This window comes from Phoxinus phoxinus (assembly GCF_949152265.1).
Source record: "Phoxinus phoxinus genome assembly, chromosome: 10".
Classification (NCBI taxonomy): domain Eukaryota; kingdom Metazoa; phylum Chordata; class Actinopteri; order Cypriniformes; family Leuciscidae; genus Phoxinus; species Phoxinus phoxinus.
This window is the reverse complement of record NC_136885.1, coordinates 25,737,959-25,760,916: the sequence shown is the minus strand read 5'-3', so window position 1 is coordinate 25,760,916 and position 22,958 is coordinate 25,737,959. Positions and strand designations below refer to the sequence as shown.

General features: G+C 35.5%; 1 protein-coding gene across 35 annotated transcripts in view; it reads right to left on the bottom strand.

The window, feature by feature from the left end:
- Window positions 1–7,346: 7,346 nt before the first annotated feature.
- tcea3 (transcription elongation factor A (SII), 3) overlaps window positions 7,347–22,958 on the bottom strand; it is a 47,520-nt gene continuing 31,908 nt past the window's right edge. For 2 of the 35 annotated variants that reach the window (XM_079625562.1, XM_079625560.1), the window contains 22 exons: window positions 19,054–19,116; window positions 18,576–18,681; window positions 18,316–18,424; window positions 17,954–18,118; window positions 17,775–17,873; window positions 16,950–17,039; window positions 15,955–16,038; window positions 15,749–15,850; window positions 15,246–15,347; window positions 14,873–14,962; window positions 14,623–14,733; window positions 14,461–14,514; window positions 13,961–14,020; window positions 13,714–13,779; window positions 13,531–13,602; window positions 11,064–11,123; window positions 10,213–10,373; window positions 10,030–10,086; window positions 9,759–9,913; window positions 8,811–8,957; window positions 8,594–8,665; window positions 7,347–8,481 (listed from right to left, as the gene is read on the bottom strand). In XM_079625562.1, coding sequence (XP_079481688.1) covers window positions 8,473–8,481; window positions 8,594–8,665; window positions 8,811–8,957; window positions 9,759–9,913; window positions 10,030–10,086; window positions 10,213–10,373; window positions 11,064–11,123; window positions 13,531–13,602; window positions 13,714–13,779; window positions 13,961–14,020; window positions 14,461–14,514; window positions 14,623–14,733; window positions 14,873–14,962; window positions 15,246–15,347; window positions 15,749–15,850; window positions 15,955–16,038; window positions 16,950–17,039; window positions 17,775–17,873; window positions 17,954–18,118; window positions 18,316–18,424; window positions 18,576–18,681; window positions 19,054–19,116 — 2,034 coding nt within the window. In that variant the 3' untranslated portion in view covers window positions 7,347–8,472. Of the gene's footprint in view, window positions 8,482–8,593; window positions 8,666–8,810; window positions 8,958–9,758; window positions 9,914–10,029; window positions 10,087–10,212; window positions 10,374–11,063; window positions 11,124–13,530; window positions 13,603–13,713; window positions 13,780–13,960; window positions 14,021–14,460; window positions 14,515–14,622; window positions 14,734–14,872; window positions 14,963–15,245; window positions 15,348–15,748; window positions 15,851–15,954; window positions 16,039–16,949; window positions 17,040–17,774; window positions 17,874–17,953; window positions 18,119–18,315; window positions 18,425–18,575; window positions 18,682–19,053; window positions 19,117–19,856; window positions 20,125–20,293; window positions 20,568–22,958 lie in introns of those variants that run through there. The other 33 variants (XM_079625548.1, XM_079625550.1, XM_079625565.1 and 30 more) reach the window with 32 other exon arrangements.

Genomic DNA, 22,958 nt, shown 5'->3' with positions numbered 1-22,958 from the left:
ACTAGAGTGACTCGACATACTGTAAACATGCACTATAGCTATGTTATTTACTATTATTTGTTATAGGCTGTGTTTCCATTCCACTCTCTTAGGTTCTAACCCATAGGGTTCTTGACTCAATTTTAAGGAACCCTTTATGTCAAACATGTTCTATAAGGATACATGTCTTAAATGAATGCATATAATGCTTTCCTATTTAACATTATTTAAATGTGTCTGGTAAATTTCTGTAGTATATAAAGCACCTATATTTTTCTTCTATAAGCATGTAGTTCAGGTAAAGAGAGAAATGCAATTTTGTGGAAATCTCTGCCACATAAAGGCTTAAATTTGGGTGGCTTATAAGTTCTTGGCCTTGCTGCTTTGAGGTGACACGTTTGTCAAGATTGTGATTTTGTCGAGCACTGCTCTTGGCTTCATTTCATGAAAAACAGGGCACCATCTGGAGGCTTTGTATTTAAGTCAAGCTGTTACAGCATGTTGTTTTGGTACCTCTTAAGACGTTATTGAGTTCATTCAACTGGACAGAATTCTACATGTACTTTTATGTTAATTCAACTCATTCCACATCAATGCATAATACATGTCACATTCCTCATAACTGACTTACATTTACATGTGCTAGGAGGCATAATATTAAAGTTTGACCCTCAGGGGTAAATTTGCAATTAGCACACATTTTGGTAATGGAATCCTGTTCAAATGATTACATGATCAGTTCAATCAAAAAAGATTCTTCACCATTCGGTGGCTTCTAATCGCACGCAGTTATGCGGAAAGGAAATTATATAACAGAGAATCAATTTCAAGCACTTGACAATATCCTCCCTGCATGGCTCTGGCTCTCTACTGTTGCAACATTGTGCTTTTTATCCAAAATTTATGATGCGCGATGTTAAAAGTTACCTTTTGTATACGCTTTGTATCACTCAGGAAACATGATTATTTCTCTGGAGCCTGTTAAAAGAACAGATCAAACAAAGAGAGATAAACAAAATAACAGACTGCTGTTTTTATAATGAAATGTTATGCAACGCTTTCACACAGTACAGAAGTCTTCCATGATTTAAAAAGACTAAATGTGCTAGAAGATTTCTTTTGAGTGAGTTTGAGTGAGTTATCTAGTTTCTCAGTGCCATGAGCATGTCCTAATGAGAGGGAAATTACATTTGACTTGCATGACATTAGTATAAATGAATGAATCTGTATAATGGATGTTAGACAGTGAATTTCAGTGCAACCACAAGCTTACATCTGGACTCAGTCGGTTTTGCTTCATAGGTCACCATTTTAGCTGGCCAGTAGACATTTAAACTGAGAGAGCATCTGTCGTTACAGATGGCTCGATATAAATATGACTTGATGGGAGAGATTGGATCATTACCTTGCATAGACCATTCCAGTTCTTCCCAGACAAAATATTTCTGGAAGTTCTCAGTACACAGCCATCATTTTGTACTCCTTTTCTATGATTTAACACTTACCAATTCTACCTGTGTGTGATTTATGTCGGGTTTGTCCGAGACCAGATGCTAAGCTTGGCCACTAACAGATTGAAGTCTGCTTTAACAGGTCCAAGAGCCAGATGCACACATTAAATCATCTGATCTTTAGCCAAACCGTCATTTACTTGTGACTGAACTGACCATATGCCATTTAGAGAAAAATATGATGGAATATTGGCAAAATAAATCCTGAGCCTTTTTATATATTTAAAAATTGTATCTAAAATTGTCGACGAGAGAATGAAAAATGTTTCTTGATCTGCTGACTGATGATGTGATTTTGATGTCTAGCCACAAAAATTGAAGCCTTGCCATGAAAATAAGATCACAGTGTGTCACCAAGAAGAGTGTGAAAAAACAATCAAAATGTAAAAGTTTCCAATATAACACTGTCTCATAGTTTTAATAAATATAAGTAACCACTATAAAATGATACATACAGAACAAAACGGAATAATTAACATAACAATCATAATGTTGACACAGGAATTAAAATAATGCATGTATGCAAATCTGAGGGAAATGCTTAATGCAGGGTCTCAACCTGGGAACAAATTGCTCACTGGTTTGAATGCTCACAGGTCCTTTCAAGTGGTTTTGGATCAGCACTTGATAATATTAATCTGATTATTTATTCTTTCTTTAAAATCCAGGCCTCATTATTTACATTTGGAGTGGATACAGGATCAAGCACTGAGTAATACATATACATAATGGATTTCATTTACCCATGTAATATCTGCTGTTAAATGTAGGTATATTTTCGTTGAAGTGTGGTTAAACAGATCATGTAATGCTCACATATTACGTATTGGATTGTTAGCCTCGGTTCGCCCAAGAATCAGTGCATGCTAAGATGCTGGTTTGCTTAATTATCATTAATGTGAAGGACAGAACAGCCACGAATGCCATTAGCATCTAATCAGTGTTTCTGCCTCTTGTCATCAACAGAACTGATGAATTCAAGCCAGTGGGAGTCTAGAGTGAAACATTTCTGCTGTTTAGGGGATGTTCATTTAAATTAAGAAAAAAAATGAAAAAAAGTTTGTTTTTGTTTTAAACCAAAAAAATAACACCTGTCTGACGGTTCCTTTCTTCATTGTTTTTTCCTCTAAGAACAACATCCTTGGCTATAAGGCATATTGTCTGTTGTTAGCATTCACAATTATAGTTTACAAGGCTGCAATGCATATCAAAATAATACGTAACATTTTTATTTGCATCATGGACTCTACACTCTGTCCATTACAAGTTTTTGTTGTTATTGTTTCTTCCAAATTGATTTTCCTTGGGAAATATATTATATTGTGAGCAGCGGTAAAGTTTGATGGGTCTTTTTTTTTTTTTTTTTTTTGAGGGGCTGGTGGATTAGATCACGGGTGACTGGCGCATTAGATGGATGAGAGTAGCCAGCGGGGACTAATAGCCTTCTGCCCACATATTGGAACAGATCTTCTGGCAGCCATCAACACTTTGAGACTGAGAAATCTGTCTATCACCTCTCATTTTCATGCAGATCTGACCATCCAGAATATGATGAGCGTCTGCTGTAGAAATACGCTCACTCTGCCTTGTCTTTCAAATGATTTAGATCGGTAATATATCATATCTTTGTCTTCCAACCACACACTGCCATGAGAATAGTTCTTAATAGCTCCAAGCTCCTCTCTAACTGTGCTTGCATTTCATTGTAACATCCGTTGTGAGCTATTGCATTTCTGCTGAATGCTGAATGCATAATGACCATTACTATATGTGCCATCACTGGTTTGATAAACTAATAATACATTTTTTTTTCTAAAGAAATTACATTAACATCAAAGCAAGTTACACATTAGTCACTCTTAGAAAAAATGTTGAGTAGAATTTTATATGAACCCTTGGATTCTTGACTCTTGACTTGAACTTTATGCCAAAGCAGTTCTATATTTAAGGAGAAATGTCTTCAACAATTGCAGAATGCTTTCATTTAAATTGGTTTCTAGTAATAAAGTATGTTTACTAGCTGTTTAATTCAAACAAATGTAAAAAACATATATATTTTATTTTATTAAAAATGTATTAAAATTGTATTATCAATTTATTTCAATAGTCCAATTTAGGCATGCCACTAAGTTAACTCATGAGCAACATCCTAGAATCATCACTATAGTGCTTTTCTTTCTTTGCATCTTTTGCCCTTGTTTGCAATACAATCGTGAATCATCTTCGCAACCGTCTTCTACAGGTCATTAAATTGCCTTTGTAAATACATGTTGATGTTGCTGTAATACAGTTAAAGCAATGACAGTTGAAAAGACGCCCATAGAGTCTGCCTGGCAACTCATTCAACAGAGATGTGAGATGTGCGTCTGGCTAAATTGTGTTTTTTTTAAGTTCTTTCGAGAGGAACTTAGTTCAATTATTTGGATCCTTAAAAAGCACTCTGGTTTGTATTGAATTTCAGTGTCGCCTCTCTCCTGCCAGACTCGAGTGTATGCCTTCAGTCAAACTCTGACAATTTATTACAATAATTTATAAAAAATAAAAAAAATTAATCCCTTAACTGATTTTGAGTAACACAAATGTATTTATCTTCGATTTTAGATGCGTCTAGGGAAAAACAGGTTTCAATATTTTATAAAGATGAGTGGGCACTAAGAGCAATCATCCACCTCCTAAAGTCATGATGGTTGAAGTCTAATGGAACACATTAGATGTTTGATAGAACGAGTCTCAGTCCTTTGATACCTCTGCAAAAAAATGATCCAAGAGGTCCTAATGGATTCTCGGAGTAAAATGTAGTTGTCATGGGAACAGCTGACTCACTTCATCCTCAGCAAGGGGCCTAGAGTTCTACAGCTGATTGGTTGTATGTGTGCTATATACAGATTTTGTGGACACATTTTTGTTTTTTTATAGTTTGTTTATTGAAATACTCGGTCACATTTTTTTTTTCCAAATCCAGAGGACATAACCTATCACACAACAGCAGTATTCTCCAGCATAGATTTCCGAACTGTGACAAGTGATAAATGTGCAGCTATTATCGACTAACTTTATATGATAACAACCTGAATGATTGTGTATTAATCAATCATTTTACCTGTAGGCCTAACTATTATCTTAAAGCTTTTGCTATAAGAAAAAGCAAACAATTGTACAAAACAATTATCCTAACTACAAGATGAAGAACAATATAATTCAAATTTATTTGCATAGCGCTTTTCACAATACATATCGTTTCAAAGCAGCTTTACAGAAAATGCATTCGTCTTACCATTTAGACTCTAAATGATCTATCTATCAGAGGTGAATGTCCAAGATATTTCATACAAATAACACTGTTAGCTAACAATGTATTAATTTAAACAATGAAGACGGTTGCGAAGATGATTGAACCTTAAATCAATACATTGTTTAAATTATACTAAAAATGGAAACGTTTTTTTTCTTTGAATTTTTTGCATGCAGACGGCAACTTTGTCAAAACAATCCCAATTCACATTTCACACGGATCCACGAAAACGACTAAAACGCTAGCTGTAGGCCATTCTGACAGGCCAGCGGGTGATGTCACTTTGTAAAAAAAAAAAAATGCATAAGAAGTTTTCTATTTTTAGTTGATAACGTTGTTGTGTAAACGGCCGCAAAGATGACGACAGTTGCGTTTGTTTGAAAAAATATAGCACAAGTGCAGGGTGTGATGACACGAGACATGAAAGTAGCGCCGGTTTCATTTAACCGGATGAGCGGAACGATAGCTTTGTCGCGGACGATGGCAAAAATGAGGAAATATCAGAAAGCTAGACGACGCTGGCCAATCAGAATCAAGTATTCAATGAACATAATAAACATAACTAAAAACATGTATGCGGAAAACAAGTAATTGTCGTGAGCTGATCCTTCCTGACTAAGAAATGTCAATTTGGCTTCCTTTTTCTTTTTTTTAATCTTACCATGATCTGTTATTGTCTGTTATCTGTTATCAGCATTTTACCCCCTGATGCTTACAGCAATACCCATGGCTATCTAAAAAATGTAAGCATGACAAGAGGGGCTCTCTTACCTGCAGGGTATCCAATTATCTGCTCAAGCCTGAGAGAAATAACTTGTGCCTTCTAGAGACACTGAACACTGCACAGCGCTGGCATAGTTATCCACTGCTTCATGCCATCCTCTCAGTGGCATTTCCTTTTTACCACAGGAAATGCTGTCAGAAGCGGAACATCAATTAACAGCATTTAATTCAATTCGCTTCTAATGAGCGGGCACCCTGGTAAACTGAGTAATGAAACTTGAGTGAAGATTCAGGGCTAAAAGGGATAATTTCACACAGAGTTACTCATCTCATTTCAAATGTAGTGCGCTGAGGATAACAGAGACCAGGGTACTTATTAAACCCAAAATATAGTGACAGGGGCATCATTAGCTCGGCTAGAAGTGCGTCAGTAGGAAATGCCCATGAATAACGAAACATAGGGCAGACTTTGACATGCCAGTGAAACAAATTTCCCACAAGTATAGATGAGGAAAAATGGCTCTCACTCAAACTAGGGGTCCTCATTTATCAAAGTCATAGGGTACAACAATAATTGACTTCTATTATAAAATAATAAACGTTTAGTTTTAGTTTTACAAATATAGCATGTTTTAGGAATAATGTGAACAACTGAGACAATGTATTGAATTGTGTACTTATATTTAATTTACTTATGTTAACTCGATGGTATAGCCAAATTGGACAATTTAACCATCTGGTGCTCTTTGGTCATTTTTTACCTACATTTTTTTTTACATTTTGTGTGAATTTTTTACTTCATCAGAATGGTACGAAACTTGGTAAAGGTTTTAGCACTTGCTATGTGATCACATACACACAAACAAAAAGATGCATGGACATGATTCAAAAAAGGTTATATGGTCCTGAAAAAATAGTCACACTTTGACTGCTCACGGTAAAAAACAACCGCATTGGAAATGAATGGGAAACAAATATCATCTAATGGAAAATTGTGGTACTGTGCCCAAACAAAATCTGTCAGAAAGCTTTTTTATTTAAGATATCAAGCTCAAATTTGGAACACGACTTGTTTAGATTTATTAATTTCTTGCAGTTTTAGTAAAACATGTTTTGGAAAATATATGTCTATGAATTTCTTGCAGTTTTAGTAAAACATGTTTTGGAAAATATATATGTCATATAAAAATTGAAAATAGTATTTTTTGTGCATTTTTTCAAAACAATAAACGTAACATTTGTATAACTTTTGGGTTCACTTTTACATAATAATAATCGGACAAGTGTCGTCTTTAAAAAGAGACCAAACGTAAGTCTGTGCTCCAAAGCATTCAAGATTTATGACAAAAATGGAATAAATTATTATAACGGTTAATGATTATAACTACTGCATTTATATAATTAAGTACCAAAAAATACAAAATATAGTACATCAATTTCATTGAAATAATAAAAAATAAAAAGGTTATTTTTGACCGCCATGTGATGAGCACCAGAGGGTTGACTAGCTCTGGTGTGTTCTGTATGTATTTTGGGGAATTTTACAGCATGATGTGGAGATGGCTGTGGTGCTTTACTAAACGCTTTTGGCTGTAATGGTAAATCACTCCGGATTACAGTTAGGCAACTTATTTAGTGTTTGTTTGTGTTCAGGAGTGAAAGTATGGGTGTTGTCTACATGTGTGGTATTTCCTGCTTTCACAGGGCTGGCAGGTTGACACTCGTTCAGTCACACCTGACTGGAAAGAAACCAAGCATATTTTATGAGCTTTGGACAACCATGGCTGTGCCTGAATGGTATTAGGCCTCTTTAAGCCTGCAAAAAAATACTCCAAAAAATATCAAATCAACATAATTTATTCAAATCCATATTACAATTATTGCTTTAGTTTGTGCGATTTTTTTTCTCTACAATATTTTATGCATCACAACAATTTAAAACAAAATGTTTAGATCCATTTAAAAAGCATTTTTGTGTTGTACTGTATAGCTGCTACATCTGAGATGGATTAGGATTCTCTTCATTAATTCAATTTTAAATTTGTGAACACATTTTTTAAAGTCTGACCCCAATAGGATTCTGTGTAATAAACCAATTAATCAAGTAAAAAAAAAAAAAGAACACTGGCATTTCATAAAACAGTATAAAAGCGTAGAATTTGATCAGATTTACATCTCCCAAGTCATTAATGTTCACTTTAATTATGAATATACAGAATACACTCTTTGCTGTGTGTACTTCTGTAAAAGTTAAAGAATTAATGTACATATTATAAATTCAGGACCATTTGCTGGTAGAATAAACCATTATATTACTTTCTCTTCCAAATTAAAAAAATATGAGGATTCCTACATGGCAGTGGCGAGGCTACGTAAGGGCCGGGTTAGTGGATTCTAACTTGAACACCTCTGATTGGCCATTGCGTTCGTTCAAGAAATCAACAGATATGTCTGTGATTGGCTACATCACTCAACGATGTAAAAAAATATTGTAAATAGAAACCTTCGACACTCTCCAAAGCACAAACACAGATACGCACTGGATCGTTTGCCAAATCGCCCATATGCTATTATTACAGAGAAAACTGATCGTAGACCAGCAGTTATGGGCAGCTTTTTCCCTCTAAAAGCAATCAGAAGTCAGTGGATTGAGTGAGAAAATTCCCTCGGCCAGGGGAAGGGTAAGCCTTGCCCAGCCTTACACACTCTGTCTATGACAATTTATCTTTGTTTGCTGTTCTTATTGTGTTCACTAGATATTTTATTGTTATGATTTTGTTGTTTTCATTAAACTGTTGGCTGACAATATATCAATTTAACTAAACTTAATTGTCGAACTAATTTAAAAATTGATGTAATTTGAGAGTAGGGAATTGGTCCACCCTATTTTACCAAGGTCTGCTCACTTTTAAATGTATGGCCTCGCCACTGCTACATGGTCAATGTAGTTGGACTCCTGGCTTCAAGTTAGCAGAACTAGAGAAAAAAAAATATTGAAAGACACGTTACTTCCATTGTTCTACTGGACGTAAGATGATTGGTTTATAAAAATATATAAAATACATAAGCCAAAATATATTTTTCTGACCTTCCAGCGATTACCACATTCATTGCACAGCACAAAGGTGGTCATTGGTTCATCAGCACTCCGAGTTTGCACCTGTGAAGGTTCAAAACATTACTCAATAGTAATTTATTTTCACAACAAATGAAAGAACTTTGTTTGTATACTAGGTTCATATGCACTATAAATATCTACATCTAAAGATCCAGTAATATTAGAAAATGCCGTTTCATCGATGTACCTGGTTGTAGCTGCAGTTTTTCTTCCTGCACTTGCCACACTGCAGCATGTCAGTTGTGGTTCCTCCAGTCTTTGCCATCTGATGTTCTCGGATTGCCTCCTGGGTCAACACGTTCCTCAATTGTTTCAGTTCATCACTAGCCATTTCCTACAACAGCAAGAACATAGTGTTCATTTATAGACAGCAGATTGGCTTCTGATATACTGTATCATCTTTCTGGATAGAAGATATTTGTTTGACAACAGTTCATTTCAAAAGCTAAGTTTTGTAACTATTGCACAGTAAACACATTTTCCAGTAAATCTACTCAGTAAATCCAGTAATCTAATATCTAACAATGTAATTCTTGTTTGAAACATAACTATCAGAACATTTTGGGCAAATGGGGTAAGAAAAATGTACTTACACTACCATTCAAAGGGTCAGTAGGATTGTTCTTACAAGGAATTAATACATTTAATCAGTAAGAATGCATTAAATTGATCAAATCGCGACAGTAAATACTTAAAAGTTTATATTTCAAATAAACGCTGAACTTTCTATTAACCCTGAACAAAAACATGACGGTTTCCACAAAAATATAAAGCAGCACAACTGCTTTCAACATTGATAATAAAAAAAATTAATCTTGAGCACCAAATCAGATATTAGAATGTCATTTCTGAAGGAACATGTGACACTGAAGAGTTGAGTAATGATGCTGAAAATTCAGCTTTGTCATCACAGGAATAAATTACATTTTAAAATATATTAAAAAAGAAAACAGTTATTTTATATTGTAATCATATTTTACTGTTTGTACTGTATTTTTGAATGCATTTTAAAATAAAATGCAGCATTGGTGAGACTTATATATTAACTTATGTTTATTATTTTGTTATTTATTATTTATAAATTGAAATTCAATTTGTGCAATTTAGGTAGATGTGAGGTAGATGTGCAATCTACCTCAGCAGTCATGGTGGCCATGCGGCTCAACTCGATGGCTCCAGCTAAGACATTTTTACGCAGATTGGGATTTTTGGGATCCTTCAGGTTACTTATGCGGCTGCGGACTCTGTTCTTGTATTTCATGTCTGTGGCTCCTATCTCCTGGTAGATATGTAGGCAGAGGAGGACAGTTAAGGATATCTACTTTTGAATTTTAAGCAATTGTTTCAAGAGGATTCTACATTCATTTTCAAAGCAATTGTCAACCAATAATGTTCGCTAAGGATATAATCCTCCATTTCCGCTGCCATGCCCTCACAGTTCGTCCCATAGTCTTTGTAGTCATCTAATGGGAAAGAAAAGCATATCGTGAGCATCATCTCCACAATAATGAGTATCAAAACGATATAGGTCAGTATGTCTGTGATACATGTCAGACTCTGTGTGGGTGTCAAGGGATTGTTTTGCGTACCATCTGTACGTAGTGCGGCGGTCAGCATTTCAATGCATTTGTCCCTGATGGAATCCCCGGTTTGCAGACGAGGAGATATAGGACCCACACTGGAGCTAAGCGACGGAGAGAGGGGGCTTGTGGGTGTTGTGGGCGTCTTTGGGGTCTCTGATTTACTCTTGCTGTATGGGAAAAACAAAAAGCAGGCATCATTAGTTCTCTAATGACCACGTGACAATTATTTAAAGATAGAATGTTCCAACATCCCAACAAAGTCATTGATCTCTGCTATCTGTGAACATTATTTTCATAATTTGTTAGTCATGATTTTAATGATTTTGGGATGTATTATAACTAGAATATGAAGCAGGCAGAGTTCTAAGTTTACAGAAACTCGAAAATTTAGCAAATTTTGCAAAAGTTCATTTATTTCAGTAATTCAACTTAAAAGGTGGAACTAATATATTATAGAGTAGACTCATTACATGCAAAGCGAGATATTTCAAGGCTTTATTTGTTATAATTTCGATGATTATGGCTTACAGCTATGAAAACCTTTTCATAATATTCTAATTTTTAATTTGGGGTTTTCATAAGCTGTAAGCCATAATCATCAAAATTAAAACAAATAAAGGCTTGAAATATCCCATATTTCATGTAATTGGTCTATATAATATATTAGTTTCACTTTTTAAGTTGAAATACTGAAATAAATGAACTTTTGCACGATATTCTAATTTTTCTAGTTTAACCTGTATCTGAGTCTATCCAAAAGGATGAGAATGAGAACATAATGCCACAATAACGCATTATGGCATGCTGGTCACATCTAAATGAGTAAATATTAATAAACAGTAAAGTATAGTTCTTGCCTTTCACAAGATTTCTTGGCCTGAGGTGAGTTGCCAGACCTTGAGTTAGTAGAATCTCTCCTGGAGAAATAACACATGAGAGTTTATCGTACGCATTCTGTGTTGAACATGAAAGTCACGCATTTATCTTTGTAAAGGATCAATAGGTTTGAATTAGGGATGTGCAAGACTAGTCAACTAAACTAGTTGGCTAACGTTACACACTTATGTTTAGTGTAAAATGATCCAAATGCAAGGCAAGCACATCGCATATATATGACCTTTTTTTTTCAGCAGCATTCAGTATGGGATTTGACTCATATATTATATAGGTTATTTCAAATTGATATTCGGTAACACTTTATAATAACGTTCAGTTGTAAGTCATTTATAAGTGGTTAGTTAATGATGAACTAATCATTTACAAAACATTCATAAATGATTAGCAAGTGATATACTAACATTTTATGTATGTTTTGTAAATTCCGTCATTTACAAGTGATTAGTTAATGATTAACTAATTATTTATGAAACATCACTATGCGTTCATAAATGATGAATAAGTGATGTGTTCATTATTCTATGTGTTTTGAAGATTCCATAATAAGTAATTTACAATTGATTAGTTAATGATTAACTAATCATTTATAAAACATGAATATGTGTTTTTAAAATGTTTAATAAATTATGTTTTTTTAAAATGTATGTAGCAATTAGAGGGTGCAGAAAGTGTTGTAAATGCAACAACACAAGTAACAGGTAAGTAACAGTGTTCAACACAATGATGTGTAAACGCATGAATAAATAATTTACAACACTTTCTGCATCCCCTAATTAAAGTGTAAACTATTCATCACTTGTAAATGTGTTATACATCATTTGTAGATAACATTCGTAGATCTTATGCCCTATTGATTCTTGAAGTGGTAATCTACGAATGACGTGTAACACATTTACAAGTGATGAATAGTTTATACTTTAGATTAGGGGATGCAGAAAGTGTTGTAAATGATTTATTCATGCGTTTACACATCATCTATAACAGGTGTTGAACACTGTAGTGTGTACTGCAGTGTAAGTGCTGACTGGTGAGGGTATAGACAGCTGTCTTCTCTGAAACACAAGGGGCCCTATCTTGCACCCAGCGCAATTGACTTTGAACACCGACGCATGTATCATTCCTATTTTGCACCCGCGCACAGCGGACTTTTCCCTCCACAGACGCACGTCGGTAAATTAGGGAATGAACTTGCGCTCGCGGGGGCGGTTCGGCGAAAAGAGGAGGCGTGTTCCGGCGCAAAACTCCCCTGGTGCTATTTTCCAGTTTTAGAAAGCAATTGCGCCATTCATTGACCAGGAAAAAAAGACAGTGGCGCGTTGCGCGTTAGTGATATGGTATTTTAAGGGCGCGTGCTTGGCCATAATGTAGCGTGTTAACGCGCGTCCACTTTGATTCTCTAATAATTATAAACAGACGCAGCAGTTTTCATTTTTGCAAATCATACATTATTACAAGGAAAAATATTAACACAAGAGGGAAATCATTGTTGTGCCCGTGAAGATGTGAAAAAGATCTATCTAGATTAAAAAAAATAAAAAATCTAGATTAGGCTACACATTTACCCAAATTATACGCCTGTTTAACCGAAGCTAATTTGGGTGGGTTTCTCCCATCATCCCCATTGTCACTTCTCTGTGTTTTATGGCCCTGACGAGAGCGTTGGTCTCCTCGGCTGTGAACTTCTTTTGGCGTGCGCCGGCAAATCCGCCGTTATAATAGCGATCCGCCATGGAACAAGCGTGCCGGCTCTTAAAGGGAATGTGAGAGGACGCTCTGATTGGTTTATTTCACGTTACGCCCAAACCACACCTATGAATAATGAAGCTACTTCAGACCAACCCCTTTTAGATTTGCGCCAGGCGCAAGAGTCGTTTATCCCGCCGGGAAAATAGCAACAGCGCCGGGATCCGCCCACAAAGTTACTTGCGCTTTGACACTTGCGTTTCAGATCGTTAGAATAGGGCCCAAGGAGTCTTTAACCACTGTGCACCTGATGTGAGCAAAACATTTTAAAAAAAATGTAACATAATTTATTAAACATTTATGAAACTAGTCATGTTTTGTAAATATTAGTTAATCATTAACTAATCAGTTGTAAATGACTTATAACTGAATCTACATAACATACATAAAATAATGAACATATTACTTATTAATCATTTATGAACGCAGTCATGTTTTTGTAAATGATTAGTTCATCATTAACTAACCACTTATAAATGACTCACAACTGAACGTTATTATAAAGTGTTACCTGATATGGATATATAGACTTTTTTGTTTTACTATCTTCTGGGGGTTTGTTAGACTAGTCCACCAGTTGGTTATAAAATTAGCTTTTAAACGTTAATGAAATTGGAACACATCCCTATTTTGGATACTTTAATATTTCATTACAAGAGCAAATGCATTACTATAACAGGTTACCTCTCCAATTTAGTTTCACTTGATTGTCGTTTCAAAAGGGGATGGCTTGACTTGGAGTCGGTAGAGTCCTTACTGGAGTAAGAGCAAAACACAAATGCCTGATTGTCAGTAACCATTTTATTTGGTTTTCTATATATATATATATATATATATATATTATTTTTTAGTAATGCATGAGCAGACCTGTCTCTCCGTCCTTCCATGCTCGGCTTTCTAGGAGGGAGCTTTTTGGAATCGGTGGAGTCCTTTCTAGGAATAAAAGCAGAGTAGGGAATTTTGGTGACAAATTATATTGTTTTAATGAACATAGAGAATCCAAAAGTCTTGCAAATTGCCACCACCATCCTTAAACTCCCAAGACAAAATTCAACAACAGCATGTAATTCTGCTGCCCTCTGCCTACATTCTGTAGCAAAACATCAATTCAAACCTCTCAATCTTGAGCTTCATTGATGGTCTTTTAAGTGGTTTACTGTCTCTTGTGTGTTTTCTGAGAAGAAAAAAATCATCTCAGCACTTTGGGATGGCGACAAATTATTATCACCACAAGCCATGAAAAGACTTCATCCGAATTGAATGAAGGATGAAGTTCACTCAAAAATGTAAATTCTGTCATTATTCTGTCATTCTAGTGATTCCAAACCTGTATGACTTTCTTTGAATATAGCACATCATTTGGATGACTTTTATGAAGCATGAAAGCGGTGTTCAAGATTTTCCTTTCGTGTTCCACAGAAGAAAGTAAGTCATACAAGTTTGAAACAACATGAGGGTACAGTAAATGATGCCAAAATTATTATTTTTGGGAGAACCATCCCTTAAATTAATAACACCAATGGTTTAGTTGAGACGATACATTGTGCAACTTTTAAGTATAATTTCACTCAACAATGGTGTTGTTCAAGGGTTAGTATTCATCATGTTTCAGACCTATCTTTCTCATTGTGTTCAGACATCCGTCGCTTCGGGTCTGATGTGTCTTTTCTATAGTAAAACAGTTGTAGTTATTCTTCAGATGGTGAAGAAATTAAGTAAAAACACAGGCACACAGCTATTCATGTCAACATGCTTTTCATTTCCTCTGTCCCTAACCTTTCTTTCTCTTTGTCTTTATTTGTGTCTAACGTGGGGCGTTTTGTAGGTGTAGGTTGAAGATGGAGAGGAACAGGAGGGAGAGGAGCACTGGGATCCGCTGTTTCTTTTCTAAGCAAAGAAAGTCACTGATTATTTATAAGACAAACAACACTGCGCTTTGTTAGAACACAGTGTCACACTAAAAATAATGTTGCAAGCGACTGAAAGTACTTTGTTTACTCAAAAAGACAACATGCCAAGCCCTAACCTTTCTTTCTTCATCTCTCGTTTCTGAGGAGGATGTAGATGGATAGGTAAAGGAGGAAGAGGGGCATTCGGATCAATTGCTTTCTTTGCCCTAGGCAACAAATATACAATTCCAATGTGGCATTAAAATGACAACAACGGGAAAAACTTGCGCTTGTGGCGATACTAGGTCATCTGGTGAACTAGAAATGATCATTTAAAATTTTCTACCAATTGAGTACTGAATAATTAAGAGCCACACCCACTATTTTACAAAATAAAACAAACAAAAACAAAAAACAATCTAAAGCAATAATATTATATAATAATGTGCTCTTGTCTTCACTAAAAAACCCTCTTTATCAAAAAAGAGGGCCATAAACGGGTGTTCAGACCTTTCTCTGGGCTCCTCTAGTGATGGATGTTTGGGAGGAGGAGGAGGAGGAGGAAGAGAAAGGATAGGAGCAGGAGGAGGTAAAGTTTCAGAAGGATCTCTCCTGTGAAAATAAAGATTTAGTGGTGACCCCCTATGTTGGGTATTTACAAGGATGAGCAACGATTAATCGCGATTAATCGCATCCAAAATAAAAGTTTGTGTTTAAATAATATATGTATGTGTACTGTGTATAATTATTTTGTTTATATAAATACACACATATGCATATATATATTTAAGAACTATTTGTTCTATATTTATACACAATTTATATTATATATAAATATAAATATTTTACATATAAATAACAATTTTTTCTTAAATATATACATGCATGTGTGTGTATCTAAATATACAAAATAATGATACACACTACACAATACACATACGTATATTATTTAAACACAAGCTTTTATTTTGGATGCGATTAATCGTCACATTCTCCTGAGAGCAATCCCTGACCTTTCTTTCTTCACCTCTGATGAGCGCTTAGGGATAGGAATAGGAGGAAGTGGAGGATGAGAGTGATTATGAAGAGGAAAAAGAAGTTCATGTGTGTCTCTCCTGCACAAAAAAAAAAAAAGCCAGCCTCATTGCAGTGTTGATTCAACATGAAAGCAGGTATTTTCACGTCACACACTGCATGCACTTCTAGCACAATGTCTAACCGTTCTTTCTTTCCATCTGAAAAGGGGCGTTTAGTAGGATGAGACTGAAGAGGAAGAGACTGTAAGGAACCCAGAGTGTCTTTTCTGTGCAAGAGACGTAAACATCCAAATTCAGCATTTGAACTTTACGTACACTACCATTCAAAAATGTGTGATTTTTGAATATTTTTGTACATTAAAAAAATTATTTGCCACGTGATCCTTTAGAAGTCATTCTTGTCACAGTGTCTGGTTTGTGTATTCCTGGTGTCCACTAGATGTCCTCTTCCCCACGGTGTCATCCACATTCTCACTACATTTCCCATGATCCTGTCTGTCACTTAGTGTTCATTATGTTCAGCTGTTTCTTGTCACCTTAATTAGCCCTTGTGTATATATACCCTGTCAGTTTCAGTGTTTGTCACGGAGTCCTTGTTTAATGTCCCCACACTTCCGTTCCTGTTACTACCCGTTTCTTGTCCCTGTCTTGTGTCTGTGGATTGCTTACATGGTTTTGACCTCTGCCTGGACTGGATTGTGAGTACGGATTACCCCTTAATAATAAATACTGCACTTGGATCCTCTCTCTCCTGTGTGTGTTCCGTGACAATTCTAATATGCTTATTTGGTTTTCAAGAAACATTTCTCATTACTATCAATGTTGAAACCAGTGGTGCTGCTTAATATTTTTGTGGGCACTTTTTATTGAGGATTATTTGATGAATAAAAAGTTCAAAAGAACAGCATGCATTTGAAACAAAATCTTTTGTAATATTATAGATGTCTTTACTTTCACTTTTGATCACATTTATATTTCCATGCTGAATTCAAGTATTCATTTTTTTTAAAGTACTGAACCCAAACTTTTGAAAGGTAGTGTATTTTTGTTTTTGCTGTATCAGCTATAACAGTAAATAGCCTTATGACTAATAGACTGCATCAGAAAATAAAACTTTTCACACTACAATGACGTATTCTTAACTAACACATGTCCAAACACAAGCATAAGCTCTGACCTCTCTTTCTTTACATCTACTGATGAGCGTCTTAGAGGAGGGTGAGAAATGATTGAAGCAGGAGGGAAAAAATCAACGGGAGCATCTTTCCTAAACAAAAGTAAACATTCATCTTACATTGCAACTCTGCTTGCCCAGCATACAAGTGGGAAAAGTCAAGCAAAATTATGTCAACAGGCTTGTGCACCACTCAGATTTGAGAATAGTTTAAAGATATTCCTGAATTTTGATTGTGGTAGCAAACAGGATGTAGAATTGTAATTACAATTTTAATTTAAGGATTATATAAATTATTATGTAGTCGTTTTTAAACTATAACATGTTTTACATTTTGTTGTGCTGTTGAGAAAATGTTTATCTGATTAATGTAAAAAAAATTTTTTTACAATTCTGGAGGGGAAACAGGCATAATTAGTCAAAAAATAATTATAATGCAATTAACCGTTTTGTTGCAAAAATAATGAAATTCCTCCATTGTGTGACTATGTAAATAAATTCAGTAAATTATACTTTCTGTCAAATTAAAACTCAATAGTTTTATAATAAAAAGTCAATTCTTGAATTCAGATTTTTTTTGTCTTAACACTATCACCAGAAAAACTACAATGTTAACGTTCAGAAAACGTTAAAAAGCCATTCATGCAATTGTCGTGACCTTGTTAGTTTGTGACATTTTAAACTTTTCTAGATAATCAGAAATGAGTTTGAAGTGCTGATACTTTCACCATAATAATATGGCTTCATGTTTTGTTTTGTTTTTTATGTAGTACAAGTGGTTCCTCCTAATCACAGTCACATGCTTCAACCGCATGCACAAGCCCTAACCTCTCCCTCTTCACTTCCCCAGATGGAGGAGGACACTTGGGGGGCGGAGATGAATGCGTCTTTCCGGAGGGAAGATGATCACTGTTCAATGCATCTTTCCTAAACAGAATACACGTAAAAATCTAATGGCACAGTTTTGGATGAGCTGAGTGGCTTTATTCAGCAGTAGGACTTCTCACCTCTCTAGCTCCTTTTTATTGTTAATAGATTGTTTCTCTTTTTTCGGGTCACTTTCTTGTTTTCTGTTCTTGAGCTCTGCATCTCGTTTCTCTCTTCTGTGTTTTTCATCGAGTTTCTTGTTGGAGTCTAAGTCTGGTTTAATTTCCATTGTCGATCTTCGTGGACTGACGAGATAAACAGGTTATGCTTCATAACGAAAACCACTTTGCTAGCTTCAACCTCTGCGTAAATCAATGTTAGTAACAAAATAGGCCACTCTCTTGTATGCTTTTAGGAAGAGGTTCCTAAAGCTTTCAATTACACTGTACAAAAGCTGTGTCTGGAATACTTCCATGTTTTACCCTGTTATTAACAAACATACCTGAACTCTCTCTCAGGAGAAGTCCTGTTGGGTGACCCCGATGCCTTGCTTGGATGATTGCCATTCTTCACCTCATTTGTCCTCTCAGACTTTTGGTTTTTAGCTGATTCTGACAAAGACAAAAGGCGCATAACTTACAATATTAAGCCAGACTATGTTATACTGCATATGTGAATAACATGAAATATATTAGGAATTATGAACCTTTTTTAAACGTGATTTGGAGTTTAAGATTTTTTTAATTAAAATATTACCCTTACCTAAAAGCTTCTTCCAGTTTTTAATAAGAATCTTTGCCAAGTTGACAACATCCTCATCTGTGCAATGTTTCCTTATTCCGTTCACAGACATGCCAATTCTTGTATCCTGGAACAAAGTAAATATTAAATGTTAGACAAACAAAAGCAAGAGATATAAGACAACCAATGATGACATTAACAAGAACCAATGATGACATTAACAAGAACAGCTGCATTTATGCACCGATCTATCTGATGTATCATATCAGTTCTATCATGCATAACAAGTCTCATAAGTCTCTCACAACATCATTTTAAAAATTAACTTTAATTATAAATCTCTCCATATTTCTCAAATATTTATATTTTATTTGCATTGTCCATATTGGTTGCACTGTGTGTGTGTATATGGCTCCTTGTGATACCTTTGATATGCAGCTATATTTTCCTACAGGGATCAATAATGTATATGTCAATACAATTGATCCAGCAGACATACCTGAAGAAGCTTCAGTGTCATGTTGAAATTTTTCAATTCTCTCAGAAGATCTAGAGCTCCATCCTACACAGACAGAGAGATTAACAATTATTTAATTACTTAGGTAACTGTTATGATTTTTCTTCATATTTGCATGAGTTTTACTTATTTTGTACAGTAATAACAAATCGTACTTTTACTGTTCTCAGAAATTTGGCCTGCAAAAGGCTGCAATACTATAAAAAAAAAATTACAAATGAAATAAATTCATACTGGTTTGATACAACATGAGGGTGGATAAATTATGGCAGAAGTTTCATTTTCATTTTTGGGTGAACTATCCCTTTAAATGCTGTGCTCATGCGCGTAAAACTATTCGAGTCGGCCAAAACACACACCGCCTCCTCGACCTTGTGCCATTTACTACGAGGAATCCAATACATACATGCTGTTAAGTATTAACAAAAACCTGAATACAACGTCAACTAAACTGTCTATATGACGCACTTTTGTCTTCGTTCTTGTTGCTGCCCTGAATAAATCTAAAGTAAATCTGCTCAATGCTCAGCCAACACCTGTTGTCACTCGCATATGCGTTTCTGTAGTCCTATTACACACACACACACACACACACACACACATTATGTCTCTCTCACTTGCAACCAAATTAAACAACGCTTGGGCACACATGTATCTTAAGTAAGCAGAATAAAAACGGCGCAAACACACATGCAAAAAAGTTTAAACTAGTTATTCATAAGCAGCATGCGCAGAGGTCGCACAAACAAACAGCGTGAAGCGTTGCGTCAAAATTAGGATCTCACCATGTTATTTCTAGACACCATCTTGTCTAGTTTTTTAGCAATCCGCAACAGGTCCTCCTCTCGTGACATTGTGTGCGCATTAATACGCTGTAAGTGAAAATGAGATGTGTTTAATACGTTATGTCATATAAATCTAATTAATTCAGCGAAATGCACGAAGTTTTGTTCCCACGTATAAGTTGCTCCTGCACGGTCAGTTGAGTCGGGGGGCGGGGCCTTCGGGACAGTCGGAGTTGTCAATCAATTTCATTTGGATTTATGACAATTCCTAAATATAGATGTTACCAAGGGGCGATAAAGTTATATTTGATTTTTCGGAGGGACAAACCATGAACTTTGTAACTTGGGTTTATTGTATTTTATGTTTTTGAATAAATATATATTTCGATTAAAGGGATAATTCAACCAAAAACGAAAATTCTGTCATTTTTACTCACCCTCAAGTTGTTTCAAACCTGTATAAATTTCTTTCTTCTGCTGAACACAAAATAAGATATTGACTTCCATGGCATTTTTTCCATACTACTAGGCCTATCTTGTAGTCTGTTATTTAAATGTTCATTGAGTAACTCCAATTTCACTCACGTTTGTCTGGACATTTGAAAGCATATAGCCTATCTCAAAAGCATCAGACCGTGTGTGGTAAATAAGAGGCCAGTTCTGAGGCATTCGGTTCAATAGACTACGCAGTACGCAATACAAACTCGAGAGGTTTTACAGTTAAGCAGCAGATGGCAACACTGTGTCATATATTAATGTCCTCTGACGGTGGCATCTGCTGTGGAAGAGCAGTGTGCAACGAACTGCAAATATAAATAACTAAAGAAATGGTTTCTCACAAATTATTATAATTTACATCATGTTATCCCATGACTTTCTTCTTTAGAACATAATTGGAGATTGGCAGAATGCTAGTGTTAGTCAACATCTCCTTTTGATGAATTAACATTGTATTTCCTGTAATATAGGTAGAGAATGTTCAAAGACACTTAAGCTTTAAACAACCTGGAATGTAGGCACTATTTGGCTTTATTTTGCAGCTTGTGGGAGGGTGATATTACATTTTCATAAGCCCTCCTACACTTTTCATCACACTCTTTCCGTAGGAAAATTGTGATGTGGGGCCTGGATGTCTTATTGTTATTGTTAATATGCAGAGCATGTTTGAGAGGCTGAAATAAAGGTCATCCCTTATGGGATGACCTCAGATGACATCTGTCCTAAAATAACACAGCAAATATGTTGTGGCAACCCACCCCCCACACACAAAAAATCTGCACAAAATGCACCTTCACTGTAACACCAGCAACATTTCATGCCGTTGTTTATGCAAATATCCATCACTTCCTCTTACCTAACTTGCAAGTGTGTGCTTTCTCCAATGTCTTCATCCTAAATAACCTCTATGGCTTCGATGGTTGCATAAATTCTATAAAATTATCAACATACGTTTAAAAAGTGCTGAATTACAGCAGATTTCTGGGAAACAGATCTATCATTACCCTTTTCAAGCACCCCACATCAGTCAGCAACTGCAACCAGTTCTCAACTGCAACAGACAGACAACAAGTAGAATTTGCCTGGAAGGCCCAGTTTTCAAACCACAGAGAAAAAAGAACGAGAAAAAAAAGAAGAGACTTGAAAAATGGTTTTCCTTTTGATGACCTCCCGCTTCAATTTTACGACAAAATAATGAATCAACCAGTACCCACCTACAGTGTCTTCTCAGGGAGTTTGCGGTGTCTCTACCAACTATAGACACAAGACGCCGGACTCCGGCAATTATGGAGAGTCTGAGATGACATCAGACCAGAAAATGAATGATTTCACCGCGCTTCAGTTTTTTTTAGGCACTGAGAGCCCCTGTAATAAAACTCAAAGATGCTGGGCTGGATTGCCACGGCATGCACACCAGCCTTAAGGGTGTATTTATAAAATCTCAGCAATAGAACTTTTCTTGTTGGTTAAGTTGGATAGTTCCTAGCATATCTGTGTGGCAACATTTTTGAAGGAACTGATATTTGCTGAGGATTTGAGGTGCTCACACGCCAGGAGCAGAACTAGTGCTTTGTATGCAAAACCACAAAGGTATGTTTGTCATTATAACTCTGAGAAAAGACAGATATTAACAGTGTTTCATTCAACATAATTGATGTAGCTCAGATGCTGCAAACCGTGTTAAACAATGACCCAACTTTCCAGACACTGGTTCGCTACAACAAGTGTCTATGAGATTAAAAGCCTTTTAACTTAGAATAACTCATTCATGCTAAGTGGTCACAGACATCAATTGCTTCAAAAAAGGAACTTAGTATCACACTCAGATTCCTGCAATTGACAATAAGTGCCTTTGTGATACCACAGACACTGAGCTCCATAACAAGATAGTTAAAGGCAGAAGTGTGTTAGTGTGTAAATCCCCTCTTACTCTCATTTCCCTTCCTATCTGCCATTAATCCTTTAGTGAGAACATCCACATCCCCTTACATAGCATATTTCTTGCTGCCAAATTCAGGACAGTTTTTGCCACCTACAAACCCAGTTTCACTTATTTTCTTAATCAGCTTAAAGAGTATTAATCAGCTTGAGAGTTGCAATGAGGCGAAATCTTTTAAACTTGCATTGAAAAAAAAAACGTATCTAGTCTCACACATAATGTGTATTGAATGTTGCATTTTATAGAGATATTTATTTTATTTTTGATAAACACCTTAATTACTCTTCAAAATTTTGTGGTAATTTTTTAAGGAACTACAATTTTCCTCAGTAAGTATGCATTAAATGGATCAAAAGTGACAATAACACATTTATAATGTTACAAAAGATGTATATTTTAAATACATATACTGCAAAGTATGCTGAACAAATGTATCACAACACATTTCTTGAGAAACAAATCAACATATTTGAATGATTTCTGAAGGATCATATGACACTGAAGACTGGAGTAATGATGCTGAAAATTCAGCTTTTGCCATCATTTGTACAAATACATTACATTTGAAAATATATTTCAACAGAAACATTTACTTTTAAATGACAAAATTTAGCCTTTGTAGGGCAACACGGGTGATCATTATTATTGACATACAGTACAGTATG